The 18,350-nt window shown below is 46.3% G+C and overlaps 1 protein-coding gene across 4 annotated transcripts in view; it reads right to left on the bottom strand.

Annotated features, from left to right (window-relative positions):
* Nucleotides 1-18,350, bottom strand: part of RPTOR (regulatory associated protein of MTOR complex 1) — a 418,953-nt gene that overhangs the window by 204,448 nt on the left and 196,155 nt on the right. For all 4 annotated transcript variants that reach the window (XM_033182532.1, XM_033182531.1, XM_033182533.1 and 1 more), the window contains one exon: nucleotides 3,734-3,909. In XM_033182532.1, the coding sequence (XP_033038423.1) occupies nucleotides 3,734-3,909 (176 nt within the window). The remainder of the gene's footprint in view (nucleotides 1-3,733; nucleotides 3,910-18,350) is intronic.

The raw sequence follows: 18,350 nt of genomic DNA, 5'->3' as shown, positions 1-18,350 counted from the left end.
GGATTCTCACACTGTATTGACCTACACGGTGAGTAAGATAATAATTTATATGGAAAGTAATGTCATTGCTCATTTTGGAATTATTGAAATCAGTTTTTGAAAATGAAAAAGACTGAGGCAAAAATGAAAAACAAATTAGAGAACAATGTCTTCCAACAACTAGTTCATCATCAAATAAGATTCATAACTACACTTGCCACCAAATACACATGTACACATTGTGTCCAAATGAAGCAAAGCTGTATGCTATTTACCCAGCACACCGCACTCTGTAGCAGCTGTGCCAGCATAATGAGAGCAGCGTGCTTAGAAACCGTTCTCTTATTTACATAGTAAAGGGAGGGAGGGAGGGAGGAAATCCACCTTCCTGAGCATCGCCCTTCTCCAGGTCACCTGCCGACCGGCAGATACGCACAGTCGTCATCTGCAGCCCAATCCTGGTTCCCTTTTCTGAAGCAGGAAGTGCCAAGCTACAGCTCCCGGGCCAAATCTGGCCAACTGCCTGTTTTCTTAAAGAAAACTTGACGGAGGCCTGGTGCGGTGGCTCATGCCTGTAATCCCGGCACTTTGGAAGGCTGAGGCAGGCGGATCAACTGAGGTCAGGAGTTTGAGATCAGCCTGGCCAACATGGTAAAACCTTGCCTCTACTAAAAATACAAAAATTAGCCAGTCATGGTGGCGGGTGCCTGTAGTCCTAGCTACTCGGGAGGCTGAGGCAGGAGAATCGCTTGAACCGAGGAGGCAGAGGTTGCAGTGAGCCGAGATCGCACCACTGCACTTCAGCCTGGGCAACAGAGCAAGACTTGGTCTCAAAAAAAAAAAAAAGCAAGCTTCACTGGAACACAGCCATGCTCACTGGTTTATATATTGCCCGTGGCTCTTTCATGCTGCCAACAGCAGACTTGGGACTGTCTGGCCCAAAAAGCCTAACCCAAGTGTGTCTGCCCCTTCACAGAACCAAGTCTGCCGACTTCCATCAGAGTGCTAGGCTGAACCTTCCCACCCTCATACTCCTGATGCCTAAGTCCTAAAGCCCTAGGCTCTGGCTAAATTCTGTCCACTTACATCACTGCAAAATGTACATGCACAGAAAAAAGGTCAACAGGCAATACATCAAAAAGTGAACACTAGTTGTCCTTAGATGGTAAAATCTTGGATAATTTTTTTCTACTTTTAACTTTTTAGTAATTTTCTGAAAAGAATGTGTATTTCATTTTTAATTAGAAAATAAATTGACTTTTCAAAATGAAAAAATAAAACCGTAATCCTAAAAACATATGTAATTACTGTCTGACAAACTATCTCACCCTTCCACTGGAAAAAAAAACTCTGGTGGTTTTTAACTTAGCTCACATAAAACTACACATTTCACTTGATAATTCTTTAATGAACATAGTCCATTACCACTCACAGGCTACAGATACCCAGCAAAATGTCGTTCAACCTACTTTCAGTACTTCAGTATGGGGGAAAGCAGTTTATTGTAAAAGAGCTGCCACCTGAGACACCACTCAATTGTTCCAGGCAGTGGTTATCTGATGACCACTGTCTGCCACTGTGGCATATTGATTTCGAAGTCCCTCTTATGGTAACTGTATTGGTTTGCTTTTCACTGCACTTCCTACTAAATGCTTACTTTAAAAAATCTGACTGTGTCCTAACTCCTACAAGGATTTCAGAGGCTACTGGGATGATGCACCACATCTTGGTAGAGAGAAAGCACATTCCCCAATCAGAGGGCAGGTACTCATTTCAGAATAACAAGGCCAGCAGCCTCAGTGTGAAAGCCTGCTTGTTTATTTTATTTTATTTTATTTTATTTTATTTTATTTTACAGATGGGGTTTCCCTGTGTTCCCAGGGCTGGTCTCAAACTTCTGGGCTCAAATGATCCTCCTGCCTCAGTCTTCCGAGTAGCTGGGACTCCAGGACACACTGCCACATCTGGCCCAGGCATCTTTAGGAGCGCACGGCTGTGCGCGGAGGGAAGCCAAGTCCTTACCACTCACGGCGGGAGAATGAAGTGCCTGAGAGACACCTGTCTACTCGAGCAAATGCACTGGGTTTGTGCTTGTTCTCTCAACACGGGACGCCTCCAGTCTGCATGTTGGGGCCTCTACCTCCCTACTCTGCATCTCCTGGCTTTTCTATTTCCCATCTCGATCCTTTCCCATGGCCTCCTGTGAGCCCCCACTGTAGCCTTCCAGGCCATTCATTTGGCTCCAGCAGTGTCTCTCCTGCTATGGGTCCCATCTACTGTGTTCTTTATTTCAAACATTCCAGTGCGCCAGTTTTCCCGCAGCAAGGACACCAGTGTAACAACTATCAGCACACACAGAAAGCGCCTTCATACAAACCAGAAATTAGCTGAGTGCTCATAGTACCTGGTTCAGCTTCATGTTGTTGAAAGAGGCATTGAGAGGTAGAAAAAACAGTATTGAAAAGAAAAGATAAATGTTTGAGGTGATGGATAAGTTGGATAGATCCCAGTTACCCTGATTTTGATCGTTACGCATTGTATGCATGGATCAAAATATCACCTAGACCCCCAAAATACGTACAACTATCATATATCAATCTAAAGAGTGCAAAGCAAATTCACTATAAGTTACTCAGCCTGTTGCATGCTGTTACAGCAACACAAAACAGACAGACAGACAAGAAAAACTACTATAGAAGAAGAACCAAGCAGAGAATCACCCAGGGCCCGTAGGCTGAAGCTTCCGCAGACGCACAATGGACACTGCCATGGAACAGGCCTCATTCCCACTCACTTTCCCGTCCCCCACTCCCGATTTCCTGCACGACTGCTTCGGTGCCCCCGAAGACAGGAGATGATGGAATAAAAGGCTCCACCAGTCCCATGTTGGCCAGGCTAGTCTCGAACTCCTGGCCTCAAGCAGGACTGTGGGTGAGAAGGCAGGAGACTGCCTGGAGTGTTAGGCCATCTTGACAGAAGCCTCAAGAGTGTCCTCGGCCGACAGCACAGTGTCTGCTGCACAGCTGCACCATTCGCACGGCACCTCAAGGGAGAGGTATTTATCTACTAGCCGGTAACAGCCATGACATACAAGCTTTTCAGCAAAACATAAAATGGGAAAGTAGTTATTAAAGAGTGGCAAGATGGTCTAGGGGAGAATATTGGATTTGGAGGCAGGAAACACACACATCCCATTGTGCGTTCTGCTGGTGATGTCGGGACTGAAATGTGGCTTCTACCGTCTTGGAATATCACACACATTTCTTCAGTTATGTTTCCAATGGCTATAACTTTTAAAAAGGATGGAGATAGAAAAACCATGGCTTTTTTTCATTGCTAAAAATAAATTGAAAGATTATGCTTCAACTCAAGCAAGGAATTAAATGACTTCCTTTTTCATAGTAGCCTTTTCTTCCCCCGAAAGAAAGTCCAGTTTCCAGCATGACCAATCCTGGTACTAAGACATCTCTGAAATGAACAAAGGTAAGGGGAGGGTGTTCTTGGAAATCACAAAGCAGTGAGCTACCCACGAACAGATGAGAAGGAAGAAAGCATCTTGAACTCTCAAAGAGTAAAACCCAAGCCTCCACTGGGAATCCTGAATCCTGAATGACACAAAAAGAAGACGGGGTACACTCATGTCTGTCACGTGGGCTCCTGGGACGAGGTGAATGCCTGGGACCCACATGGGCTGGGATTCCTGTGGGAAAACCCAGGTGAGTGGGTCCCAGCGGGCACAGCAGGGGCCACTCACCAGCGCAGGGCGATCTTGATGGGGGTGGTGAGGCAGGAGGTGAACAGGTCAGCCGGGAGGTCGGGGATCATGGGCAGCAGCTCGGTGGCCTCGCAGGCTGCCAGCTGGATGCAGTTTTTCATTGACGGAGGCAAAGGCATCTGAGCAAGAGGGTGATTTGGGTTGATTGCAGCTACCTAAAGGGCAGAACATTCGGGAAAAGAGAGTGTGACTTAGCTGCTGGTCACAACCAAAGAGTAAGCTGGAGCTGTAACACAGAAGGAAAGAAGAAATCAACTCAGGCGGTCAGTTTTCACCGGAAAGTCCTCTGGAGAGAGACACCACTGCTGAACTGTCTCCGGAGGCCGACTGTAAGCCTGGAAAACTGTCCGTCTCATCCCCAAGGCCCTTCTGACGGCACAGGCTGGTTACGTCTCAGTCAACTCTGTTTTCTTCCCGGTTTTCCTCTTTGCAGGCCCCTACTTACCCTAGGATTGTATCAGTGTCCACCAGGTCTTTCATGGTGTCTTATGGTTTATTTATTTATTTTATTATTATTATTAATTTTTTGAAACGCGGTCTCGCTCTGTTGCCCAGGCTGGAGTGCAGTGGCGCAATCTCGGCTCACTGCAAGCTTCACCTTCTGGGTTCACACCATTCTCCTGCGTCAGCCTCCCGAGTAGCTAGGACTACAGGTGCCCGCCACCACGCCCAGCTAATTTTTTTGTATTTTTAGTAGAGATGGGGTTTCACTGTGTTAGCCAGGATGGTCTTGATCTCCTGACCTTGTGATCCACCCGCCTCAGACTCCCAAAGTGCTGGGATTACAGGCGTGAGCCACCGCGCCCGGCCCCTTATGGTGTTCAGGTTATGTGACGTGAACTCCATCACCCACAAAAAAGCAAAGCACAAAATGTGAGTCTGAGTGGGCTGACTAAAGCGACCCATCAAAAGAGACTGGAAAACAGACAGAGCGAGCAAGTGAGCACGCGTCACCGAGTGGAGCGAACGCGCATCCCCAAGTGGGGGATTAGGAAGGGTTTATTTTCTCCCATCTTCATCGGATTTCTCTTAATGTTCTACAAACAAATGTGCAATAATTTTGTAAATGACGAGTTAATGGGTGCAGCACACCAACATGGCACATGTATACGTATGTAATAAATCTGCACGTTGTGCACGTGTACCCAGAACTTAAAGTAGAATAAAAAATTTTTGTTATCAGGGAGAAAGGTGGGGTGTTTTTTAAATTCAAAACTTAATCTCTCTTTAAAGTAGGGATAGGAATGCCGGTCGATATTTATTTCAATGAGACTTTGGTCATGTAAAAGTATCATATGTGAAGCTGATATCACGGTGCCATTTTAGGAAGAAAGGCACTAAGTGAATTGTTGTTTACTACTAAAATGCACAGAAAATTTCACTTTTTACCAAATGAAATCTAATTGAAAGTGTAACTCTTCTTTCTTTTTAAATAATGCATTACATTCAAAGGTTTAAAAAATGACAGGGCTGTCTGATCCATGAGTTTGCTACACTGCCAAGGATAAGCAGGTGGGTTCCTCTCAGCACTGAGCAAAACACAGGATCCTTATACTACCAAGTACAATTATTCTAGCATTGAGATTGTGATCCCTTTCCCTGGCTACCTACATTGCCTCTATGTGGCCATTTCAGTAATCCACAAGAGGTTTTGCTGTCGCTTTCAGAAATAATGAAGTTCACGAGAATTCCTGGCATGTTGGCCAGTAAAATTTAATAAGCATAACACACGAGGGATCATGTACACACACTGCTCTGCCTGCTCCTGGAAATAACTGACAAGAGCGGGACAGTATCAGAACCAGTTCCGCCAAGTAGAACGCTTTCAGCTGGGGGTGTCCTCAGACACCGTGGGCTGCATGCAGGGCCCATGTGCTAGAAGGGAGGCCCCAAGGACCCTGGGAGAGCTCGGCTCACAAAGCCCCTCCAGCGGCATCATCAAGGCTGGTCCTTTGTTGCAGGGAGAGGGGAGAGGAGAAAGGGTAGCAGGAAACAAAGGGATAGAAAGAGACAGGGGACAGACCAAACAAGAACACACCATAGGCTGTGGAGACGAATCTGCATTGGCTTCACTTCAGTTACCCTGAAATGGGATGCCTGGGCATATCATGTAGATAGCTAAAGGAATGAAAACATAAAACTCCAAAAATGCTGATCATGCAGGGCCACATGGCTTGCAGAACTCCTTCATTCACGTGTCTACAAATACCTATTATTCGGCTGTAACGGAAAGCATTCTGCTGTAGGGCCCAATCTCGTCTGCCCGTCTAGGCTGGGGACGTGGAACAACAAGGTACCGAACGAGGCTTCAGACCGAGAGCACCTCCTGCTAATGTGGGGTCGTGGATCAAGCGGTCAGCACGAGGGCGGAGCATCACACGACAGAGACTGGTCATCCCAGATCCAGGGCCTGGACACTGTGTGTGCCTTACACAATTCCTAGGGCTTGTTTTGTGAACACCACAGGGACAAGATCACTCTTCTGTTTACTCAGACTGTGGCAGGCCTCCATGAAGAAGAGGCGCTATTACAAATGAATATTATAAGTGACGATGAATATGGGGTGGGGGTGAGATGTGTCCAGAACACATGGCTTTTCATCACCGAGGGCTACGATGTGCTTCACAGCTTGACGGGAGAGAATGTGTCTGTGTCTGCATTTTTGCTCTTTCCTTGCTCCTTACTTTTAGTTGTGAAGTTCTTAGTATTTGTCGCAGCTCTTTCACGTATATTATTTCATCTGCTTTTTACCATCCCCATGAGGTTTCAGCTCCATGTTAAAACAGCTTTGATGATGAGGACACAGAGGCCCCAAGGATGACACGGACTGCCCTGCAGCTGGGCCAGTACATGCGTCCAGAGTGCCCGGCACTGCCCCCGATTTTAGGGGCACCACTATCCCATCTGGATCCTCCTGAATCTCCACCAAACACCTACGATGCCAACATGAAAGCTGCCGAGCCTTCTCCAGACAGCACTCCCCGTGCTTTTGGAATGAAATACACACAGAGGTGTATTCACTCACAGCCATCTCGCACAGCGGTGATGGTACAGAATGCACTGTCATCTGACTCTGGCAAACTTTGTTTTTAACATCTCAAATGGAAGGTACTAACGACTGCTAGTTTTATTAATAACCCATTCTACCACAGGAACATTAAACCCAGAGTACAAATCAAATTCTCATATACTTAATAATATAAACTTTTCAATAAAATCTGCAATTTCTAGAGGAATGAGGTTTTTTTATGACAGTAAATTACATGTAGCATAAAATTTGCCATGCTAACCGTTTTAAATGTACAGTTCAGTGACCTTAGGTATATTTGCAAGCTGCGCAACAATCACCAAGCATCACCAAGGAGTGGTGCTTTTTAAAGAAGAGGAAAGAGGGAAGGCAAAATCATGTTTAAAACCATTTCCTGGGCTCTGGGCTCTAGGCTCTATTAAAACAGCATCAGCAATGCAACCTGCTCTACACAGAAAATGAGTTTCCAGGTCTGCTGTGACAGGCCCTCTAAGCCAGATGATGGGTCCAGGCACGATGTGGAGCTGTGGCCATTCAGACCCGCATCACAAAAGGCGGATGCAATGGGTAGGAGCGGCCATGTGAGCCTGGTGCTGGGAGGGCACGGGAAGGCTGTGAGGAAGTGCTGACTCCTACGCTTGATGGAAACGCACTCGCCCTGGCCTCCAGAAAGGGGCTGGGAGGGAGGAGAGGGGGAGGCATCTGAGGCAGACCTCCTTGGAGGGAAGCACACAGTCCTGAACTGTGGAAGGTGCCATTTGCGATGTCTGTCTGGGACTGTTGGCAGACTTGTGTTATTTTAATCAGCACCACTACCACTGGCCCTGTAAGAATGGCTGGCAGAGGATTAAAAATGAAACAACTTTAAGTGGGAGGAAATGGCCCTTTATGCAAAAACTAAGTTCAATATTCCTATTTCCCTTTTCAAAGGGATATGTATATAGCAGAAATATAGCAAAAATATCAGTGTGCTTTACTAGTTTTAGCTTTTCTTTTTATATAACCAGGCGTGGTGGCTCACATCTGTAATCCTAGCACTTGGGAGGCTGAGGTGGGAGGATCACTTGAACCTAGGAGTTCAAGATCACCGTGGGCAAGATGGAAAGACTCCCATCACTCCAAAATTTTTTTTAATTAGCCGGGTGTGGCGGTGCATGCCTGTAGTCCCAGCTTCTCAAGAGGCTGAGGTGGGAGGACTGCTTGAGCTCAGGAGTTTGAGACCAGCCTGGGCAAGATGGCAAGACCCTTGTCTCTACAAAAAAGTTGTTTAAAATTAGCCTGGTGTAGTGGTGCGTGCCTGTAGTCCCAGCTACTCAGGAGGCTGAGGTGGGAGGATCCCTTGGGCTCAGAAGTTCAAGGTGGCAGTGAGCTGTGGTGGCACCACTGCACTCCAGCCTGGGTGACAGAGCAAACCCATTTCTAAAAACAAACCAAAAAAAGCCCCCCTATATGAAAAGCTTTTCTTTTTGTTAAGTTGTTTCTATGTTAAATTCACTGTCTAATCATTACTGAGAAGTGAGCAAGAGGTCCTTCCACCACAGCCTCTAAACAAACACTGCAGTCCCTCCATTTAACAGGTCCTCCCGCCAAAGCCTCTAAACACACACTGCAGTCCCTCCATCTAACAGGTCCTCCCGCCACAGCCTCTAAACACACACTGCAGTCCCTCCATCCAACAGGTCCTCCCGCCAAAGCCTCTAAACACACACTGCAGTCCCTCCATCCAACAGGTCCTCCCGCCACAGCCTCTAAACACACACTGCAGTCCCTCCATCCAACAGGTCCTCCCGCCACAGCCTCTAAACACACACTGCAGTCCCTCCATCCATCCAACAGGTCCTCTCGCCACAGCCTCTAAACACACACTGCAGTCCTTCCATCCATCCAACAGGTCCTCCTGCCAGTCTCTAAACAAACACTGCAGTCCCTCCATCTAACAGGTCCTCCCGCCACAGCCTCTAAACACACACTGCAGTCCTTCCATCCAACAGGTCCTCCCGCCACAGCCTCTAAACACACACTGCAGTCCCTCCATCCAACAAGTCCTCCCGCCACAGCCTCTAAACAAACACTGCAGTCCCTCCATCCATCCAACAGGTCCTCCTGCCACAGCCTCTAAACACACACTGCAGTCCCTCCATCCAACAGGTCCTCCCACCACAGCCTCTAAACACACACTGCAGTCCCTCCATCCATCCAACAGGTCCTCTCGCCACAGCCTCTAAACAAACACTGCAGTCCCTCCATCCATCCAACAGGTCCTCCTGCCACAGCCTCTAAACACACACTGCAGTCCCTCCATCCAACAGGTCCTCCCACCACAGCCTCTAAACACACACTGCAGTCCCTCCATCCATCCAACAGGTCCTCTCGCCACAGCCTCTAAACACACACTGCAGTCCCTCCATCCATCCAACAGGTCCTCCCGCCACAGCCTCTAAACAAACACTTGCAGTTCCTCCATCCATCCAACAGGTCTTCCCGCCACAGCCTCTAAACAAACACTGCAGTTCCTCCATCCATCCAACAGGTCCTCCCGCCACAGCCTCTAAACAAACACTGCAGTTCCTCCATCCATCCAACAGGTCCTCCCACCACAGCCTCTAAACACACACTGCAGTCCCTCCATCCAACAGGTCCTCCCGCCACAGCCTCTAAACACACACTGCAGTCCCTCCATCCATCCAACAGGTCCTCTCGCCACAGCCTCTAAACAAACACTGCAGTCCCTCCATCCATCCAACAGGTCCTCCTGCCAGTCTCTAAACAAACACTGCAGTCCCTCCATCTAACAGGTCCTCCCGCCACAGCCTCTAAACACACACTGCAGTCCCTCCATTCAACAGGTCCTCCCGCCACAGCCTCTAAACACACACTGCAGTCCCTCCATCCATCCAACAGGTCCTCCCGCCACAGCCTCTAAACACACATTGCAGTCCCTCCATCCAACAGGTCCTCCCGCCACAGTCTCTAAACAAACACTGCAGTCCCTCCATCCAGCAGGTCCTCCTGCCACAGCCTCTAAACACTGCAGTCCCTCCATTGCTGCCAACCGTTTGTGCCAAGCCTCTGAAATGTAACACTTTTCATACCAACACTACCTTTCTTCCAAGTCAGCACTAGAACACAGGAAGGCATGGGGTGGTGGGGCGAGTCTCCAGTGTACAGGAGCCACATGAGAACTCAGCAGGTTTGAAGGGGACTTCCTTAGGGACCAAGAAGTCTGTGTCTTGTTTGGTGGAGAGGCAAAGCCCCCCGTGGTCCAGATGCTGCTGGGTTTGCGTCTGCTGTGCCTATCTCAGTCTGCACCCTGAGATGCATAGGCGCTTGGCCTAACGCCTCCTGAAGCACAGCGGACACTGGAAGCATTCTGTGGTTGCCAAGTGAGCAGTCGGACAGGTAGATGTAGAAAGAGCTTTATTGCAAATATGCAAAAACTCCACTTCCCGATTCAGTGTGATCATTGACAGAAACCCCAACTACTTAACAAGCCCCCCAAAGCACGTTGATGTATAGACAAGACGACATGCCCTTTCACTGCAGAGCTTCCAGGAGCAGGTGACAGGCAATGACAGTGCTCCACTCACCTGGTAGGTGTCTGCCAGGCCCAGAAGGAAGCATGCTGAATTCCTTCTTTCCCACCACACTACTGGGTGCATGGAAGGGTACATAGGAGAGCTCTTTGCTTTAGGGGTATTAGAACCAATAATACATATATTATATATGTGTATGTGTGTGTGTGTGTTTTTTTTTTTTTTGAGAGGGAGTCTTGCTTTGTCACCTAGGCTGGAATGCAGTGGCACAATCTTGGCTCACTGCAACCTCTACCTCCAGGTTCAAGCCATTCGCCTGCCTCAGCCTCCTGAGTAGCTGGGATCACAGGCGCCAGCCACCACCACACCCAGCTAATTTTTGTATTTTAGTAGAGACGGGGTTTCGCCATGTTGGCCAGGCTGGTCTCGAATTCCTGACCTCAAGTGAGTCGCCTGCCTCGACCTCCCAAAGTTCTGGGGTTACAGGCCTGAGCCACTGCGCCCGGCCAGAACCAAGAGCATTTCTAAAAAACATCCTGATATTCAAGCCAAAGCGTTCTGCCAATGAACATTCTTCTAAGGGTTGCTAAACCAAGGAAAAAAAAAAAAAACTATTTGAACAGATGAGTTATCTCCTATACATTGTTTTGGTTTTGCATTTATCTAAGATATTGACCCTGTAACTGAAATGATCTTTCAGACACAGGCCTGCGTGTAAGGCTGAGTACTCGGGATTGGCCAAACTTGTGAACAGTGCCCAGGCCTAAAAGTGACCAATTCCAGCCCAGAGCCACGGTTTTCCTGAAGAGCAAGTCCAGGCTGAAAGTGTACCCAAAGGGGTTTCTCCTGGGGAGCCTAGGGACTCAAACACAAGAAAGATTCTCATCTTTAAATGCTCTCCAGAGTCTTCTGGAGGATTTGGGAAGGATCCAGAAAAGTCCTGCGATGCGATACACAGCAACCAGATCCAAAAAAGACATCTGCTGCATCGTCCCCACGCGTGGGTAACGTGGAGTCAGTGCACGTGCAGTTCACGATGTAAGCGGGCAGCTCACCCCAGGCCTGCCATCCACTCCCTGTAGAATGCATTGCTGTGGGGGCAGTGGGGATCACCTGCATGGCACTTTGTGTTTTTTTTTTTTTGAGATGGAGTTTTGCTCTTGTCGCCCAGGCTGGAGTGCAATGGCATGATCTCAGCTCACTGCAACCTCCACCACCTGGGTTCAAGCGATTCTCCTGCCTCTCAAGTAGCTGGGATTACAGGCATGCGCCACCACATCAGGCTAATTTTGTATTTTTAGTAGAGACTGGGTTTCACCAGTGTTGGCCAGGCTGGTCTCAAACTCCCAACCTCAGGTGATCCACCCGCCTCAGCCTCCCAAAGAGCTGGGATTACAGGCGTGAGCCACCGCGCCCGGCCTCACATTTTCTAAATAAAACGTTAACACTGGGCTGCTTCTTTCCCTTCTCAAATCCATATAAGAGGCATCTTTATGATGAGATACGGTACTAATAACTCCAGAGGAGTCTTTACCAAGTATTTTCTGAAAATAACATCTCCTCGGTAACACTTTTAGTTCTGCCTTAAAGTAACTTTTATTCTCAATTCAACAATACCTAATTACAAATGGCCATCTTTGCAAAGTTCAAAGAAAGGCTGAGGCTGCTAAAGGAGTCAGTGTATTACTTATCCAACTCTATTAATAGTCAAAGATATTAATGAGGCATCCATCACGTGACACACAGTGTAACAGAAACAGCAGATGCAAAGCAGAAGTCATATTTTTAATATATCGTTGATATAATTATGTATATCAAATATTAGATTTTAATTTAAAAACCAAGTTGTGCCTATTGCTGGCAACTATCACATCCAGGCTGAGAGAGCAGAAGGAGCTCCTTCTGGTGGATGAAGACTTCCAAGGACGTGGAGGAGCCTCAAGCCTGCCCTTCCAAGGCCAGCTAGAGCCTCTTCATAACAACAGTTTGTCACAATGACCCTGAGTTTCCCCCGAATGAAGTATTCATTATTTCAAAGTCACTTAGCTGTTAGCAACTCAACAGCTTCTAAATGCTCTGTGATCATTCTACAACTCTGTGAAGATGGTCAACTAGAAATCACGCTAATATCTCTGATAGTCAACTAAAGGAGATACTGGAAATTCTGCACCCTCTTTGTCAACAAGAGATTTTTAGGAGGAAGGCTTAGCTGACCAGTGGCAGGAGGGGGAGAAAGAGCTAACTCATGGCATATTCTTTGGGTAGTCTCTAGCAGAGGTGGCTAGCGGCCAGGACTGTGCAAGTAACCAGGACTGGGCTAGTAACCAGGACTGTGCTAGTAGCCAGGGCTCTGCTAGTAACCAGGGCTGTGCTAGTAGCCAGGGCTGTGCCCCCAACCCTTGCTGCCAAGGGCAAAGTAGCAAAGTGAGTTATAAAAGCAGCATCTGGGTTTAAAGTACTACTGGCTTTATGATTTGTTCCATGATTTCTAGCCCACGCAGACACCTTTCCCAAAAACTGATGACCTCTTCCAGACCTGGCAATGCCCAGCACTCCGGGCACACTGCTGGAGCTCCCTACACAAGTGGATCACGTGTCCTGGCCTCTCCTCCTGCCTCTGTCACTGACGTGCCTTTCCTATCTGTCTTTATGCTGGCAACTTCTTACGTTCTACGGCTCAGGTTAGACATCTCCTTCTGGCCGCCCTCGGTCCTTGCGGCTTCTTCTCTGCATGGCGGAGCCTGAAAGAGGGCCCTGCCCCTGCCAGATGGGTGCCTTCACCCCCGGAAACACTTCGTTCATCATCAGCTGCTGTGTGTCTGCTTACTTAACTCTAATGAACTGAGTCATAAGAGAGAGAGCCTTGGCTAATTACAGGAGAGAGACAGGAAGACAGGAAGGGTTCCAATTCTGTTAACAAAGAGGAGAGGGAAAGCTGGAGAAACTAGGAAGAGCTGAGCAGAAAGTGGGTGTTATTCCCAGCACGCAAAGGACAATCTAATAAGGCCGGATCCAGACACACGTACTCACTCCACCTTCCAAAACAAACACCAATTAGAAAGGAACGCATGTGAAGCACTAGGAATGGGCTGCGGCATGGCACCAAAACACACATAGCAGTATGTGTATGTGTTTAGGTGTATACATGTATATACATGTGTATGTATGTATGTGAGTATACAGGACTCCGTGTGTATATAGGTGAATGTGTAGATGTGCATGTCTGTATGAGCATGTACCTGTGTATATATGTGTGCATGTGTGTATACAGGTGAATGTGTAGATGTGCATGTCTGTATGAGCATGTACCTGTGTATATATGTGTGCATGTGTGTATATATGTGTGCATGTGTGTATATAGGTGAATGTGTAGATGTGCATGTCTGTATGAGCATGTACCTGTGTATATATGTGTGCATGTGTGTATATAGGTGAATGTGTAGATGTGCATGTCTGTATGAGCATGTACCTGTGTATATATGTGTGCATGTGTGTATATAGGTGAATGTGTAGATGTGCATGTCTGTATGAGCATGTACCTGTGTATATATGTGTGCATGTGTATATAGGTGAATGTGTAGATGTGCATGTCTGTATGAGCATGTACCTGTGTATATATGTGTGCATGTGTGTATATAGGTGAATGTGTAGATGTGCGTGTCTGTATGAGCATGTACCTGTGTATATATGTGTGCATGTGTGTATATAGGTGAATGTGTAGATGTGCGTGTCTGTATGAGCATGTACCTGTGTATATATGTGTGCATGTGTGTATATAGGTGAATGTGTAGATGTGCGTGTCTGTATGAGCATGTACCTGTGTATATATGTGTGCATGTGTGTATATGTCCATGTTTCCATGTGCATGTATATGTGTGTATATGTATGTATAGGTGGGCATGTATCTATGTGTATATAGGTGTGTGTGTATAGGCACATGTATGTGTGCATGTGTGCATGTCTATATGTATGCACATGCATGTATATATGTGTATGTGTGTCTCTGTATACAACTGTATGTGTATGTGCATATGTGTATATGTATATGTGTGGACACATATGTGTATGTGTACATGTGTACACGTGTGTGGCATTGGTGCATGTCTATATGCATGTCTGTGTGTACATATGTGTATGTAAATGTAGGTGAGCATACGTGTGCATGTGTGCATGTTGTCTACGTGCATGTGTATGTGTACATGTCTGTATGTGCATGTGCTTATACACGTGTGTGTATGTGTGTGTACCTGCTCCTCCTGTACTCGATTGTGCCGTGTGTCTTCACCCTTCCTCCAAACCTGGCCCCTGTGCGCATGTGCTGCCATCCCCCTCCAGACCACCGTCCACGCTCCTCCTCCAGCCAGCTCCTCCCCTCGTGTACTGGATCCTGTTCCCTTCACACCTACTTAAGGGCCGCCCTCATGAGCTCTCTGCCTCCCACACATCAGCTTTTCCCTCTGCCAGGTTACTCCCATCAGCACAAACACATGCTCTCACAACGTCCACGTAAAGAAAACAAACCTCCCTCAGGAGCTTCCACATGGCATCGCCCACCCTCTCCTGAAGAGTTTAGAATCACATGAGGGCCCACCGCCCTGCGCTGAAACTGCTTTTGTTAAGTCCAGCTATGGCCCTGTGTCCACAAAGGCAACAGTCCATCCTCAGTCCTCATCGTGTGAGCCGCTCGGCAGCACAGCAATCAGCGAACGGTCCCTATTTCTAGAGGCTTTCCTGAGGCTCTTCCTGACTTACTGAGGCCATGAGTCCTGGTTTCCCTCCAACTCCCCGGCTACTTCTCTGGTCTGGTCTGTCAGTGCCCCTCCATTTACCAGATTCTACACACACCACTGAGTGCTGGCCTCGACTGGCGTCTCCTCTGCAGCCACACGAACCACATGGGGGCTCGTCACCACCCTGTGGCTTCAGTCATTGTTCCAGGATGACACTGACTACCTTCTGATGCATTCTCAGGAAAGTACAGCCAGGGTTTGTCCACTTGTGTGCTGCTGTATGCCCTGTCACCCTTCCTAATTTACAGGAGATGCTGAACAAACATCTCTGATGGGACCGACCTCACAGCCCACACTGCCTGAGGAGAGCTCTTGTGTCCTACACCCCAAGACCTCCGTCCAGCCTCCAGCCTCATGGTCCTCCTGGCTCAGGAGACAGCCGCTCCATTCCACCCAGGCCAAAAACACTGGCGTTGCCTTTAACTTCTTTTGCTTGCGTCCTCCATCTAATCTTCATCCTTCACTTGTGCGAATCACTTGTCCTTCACAATGAACCCCTGATGCAAACATTTGCCTTGCCAATATCTACCACCTTAGTCTAAGCACTGCCACCGCCTGCCACGGCCTCCTGCACTGCCCTCCACCTGGATTGCCCCCACACCAGCACCACCCTCCACTCGGAGGGCCCCCACACTGCCAGGGAGGAGTCTTTTTAGTCTGCTCATTAGCCAAGCCAGCAGGGGTCAGCTGAATGCCTAGCATGGGCCAAGTGCTATTCTACAGTGCATGCCACTCTCTTGCTGGGTCACGGGCTAACCCTCAGTTTCACATCTTGAGAACCTTGCCAGACTATTTTCTGAAGCAGCCGTACCATTTTACATTCCCACCAGCAGTGTGCAAGGATTCCAATCTCTCAACATCCTCACCAACACTTGTTATTACCCATCTGTTTTATTGCTGCCACCCTAGTGGCATGAGGAAGCACCTCACTGTAGTTTTGATTTGCATTTCCCTGATAACCAATGATGTCTTTTTCTTGTCTTATTGCACTGGCTAGAACCTCCAGTACTTCTATTGAACAACACTGATAAGAATGGATATCCTTGCCTTGCTTCCAATCTTAAGGCAGAAACATTCAATCTTTTACCAGTAAGTAAAAGGACGGCTGTAGGTTTTTGCAGATTTTTTAAAAAATCAAATTGAAGTTCTTCTCTATTCTTAGTTTACTGCAAGTTTTTTTTCTCTCTCTCATGAATAAGTGTTGTGTTTTGTTGAAAGAGTTTTCTGCATCAATTGATAGGATCGTATGATTTTTCATCTTTAGTCTGTTGCTACGAAGTACATTAATTAATTTTTAAACACTGAGCTAGACTTCTACAGCTGTAAAAAATTCCCACTAAGTCACAGTATATAATTCCTTTTATAAATTGCTAGAACTGATTTGCTATTATTGTATTTGAGGATTTCGGCATCTAAGTTTGTGACAGATATTGGTTTGCTGTTTTTTATTTTCTTTGTGAACGGTGTGTCTGGTTTTGGCATTAGGATAATAATGGCCTCATAAAATGAATTGAAATGTGTTCCCAACCCTTCTATCTTCTGGAAGAGCTTGTTTTTTTTAAATGTTTGGCAACAGTCTCCAGTGAAACCATGTATGCCTGGAGATTTATGTTTCAGACAATTAGAATTAAACGACAAATTCAATTTCTTTCATGATTCTAGGATTATTCAGATTATCTAATGCTGAACAGATAATACTCAGAACAGGCAATTGGTTGAATTTTGATAGCTGGGAGTTTTCGAGGAATTGCTCCATTTCCTCTAAGTTGCTGAATTTAAGAGTGTAAAGTTGTTCATTATTCTTTGAGTGGCTGCAAGATCTGTAAGAGATTTTCCCATCTCCCTCTTGATTCTTCTATTTTGTTAGTATTGCTAGGAATGTATCCATTTTATTGATTTTTTTCTGAGAATCAGCTTTTGATATTTCTCCATTGTTTTTCTGTTTTCAATTTCAATGATTTCTGCTCCTTATCATTTCCTTTCTTCCGACTGCTTTTGGTTTATTTTACTCTTCCAATATCTTGAGGCCGGAATTTATATTACTAATTTGATATCTTTCCTCTTTTCTAACCTAAGCATTTTAGTGCTATAAATTTAGTGCTATAAATTTCTCTTTCAATACTGCTTTATCTGCATCCTATAAATACAGATATGTTGTATATTCTATTTTCATCTAATTTCTATAATTTCATCTATTTTCATTATGAATTTCATTATGAAATTCAATAATTTCATCTATTTTCATCTAATTCTATATATTTTTTAAAATTTTCCCTTGAGGCTTCTGACCCATTATTTAGAAATACCTATTTAGAAATACATTATTTAGAAAAATTGTTTAATTTTTTTCATAGATTTTTCTCTTGTGTTTATTGATGTGTAGCTGATTCTCTTGTGGTTAAAGAACACATTCTGTGTTGTTTAAAACTTGTTGAGGTTTATTTTATGACCGACCTTGATGAACGTTCCACGGACACTGGAAAAGTGTGTGTATTGGCTGCCGTTGGATGGAGTGTTCTGTAAATCCCACGGTGATACTTACGGCTGACATTTCAACACGGGTGATCACTTCATCTTCAAGAAAAGATGGTCTAACTTCTTCTTTTCTGATCTCTATGCCTGTTTCCTGCCCTTGCCTTCTGCGCAAACGGGCTTATCGTGTGATGCTGGAGAGGATGGGTGAGAATGAACACCTCTTCCGTGTTTCTGACCTCAGTGTTCAGTGAAAGCACTTACTTTCCATTTGCCCCTCTCCTCTCATGAGGCCCCACCTTCAGCCAGAAACTCCACTGCCCTGTGCCACCAGGATCCCTTGTGAAAGACATCTGCCTCAGTGTCGGGGCAGGGTGAGCCCCTCGGCCTCAGTGTTGGGCGCAGAAGTGTTCCTGCGACAGCAAGCAGGGCCAGGCAGATGGATCCTGCTGGGATCACAGTGTCCCATTCTGCATCCCCTAGTGCTGGCCATCAGCTGTGATCCAGAATATCAAGGAATTTCAGATAATACTTTTAAACAGATGAAATTAGGGGGAAAAAAAAGGTTAAACTCTAAGAATTTGGGGAAAGCTCCCAGTTTTGTGACAAGTGCAAATAGTATATTGTATTCATGAATTAAGGCTAATCAAGTTTTGTTTCTTGTCACATTTCATACAAATCAATTAAAGATCAAATATATTTAATGCATCATAGATACATCTAAAGAAGACAACTAAAGTTAGTTTATTCAAATATGTATTTATCAAGTCAAA

The sequence above is a fragment of the Trachypithecus francoisi genome, unplaced genomic scaffold (assembly GCF_009764315.1).
Source record: "Trachypithecus francoisi isolate TF-2019V2 unplaced genomic scaffold, Tfra_2.0 Lachesis_group20, whole genome shotgun sequence".
Classification (NCBI taxonomy): Eukaryota; Metazoa; Chordata; class Mammalia; order Primates; family Cercopithecidae; genus Trachypithecus; species Trachypithecus francoisi.
The sequence above is the reverse complement of the archived record's forward strand: the minus strand, read 5'-3'. Positions and strand labels throughout refer to the sequence as shown.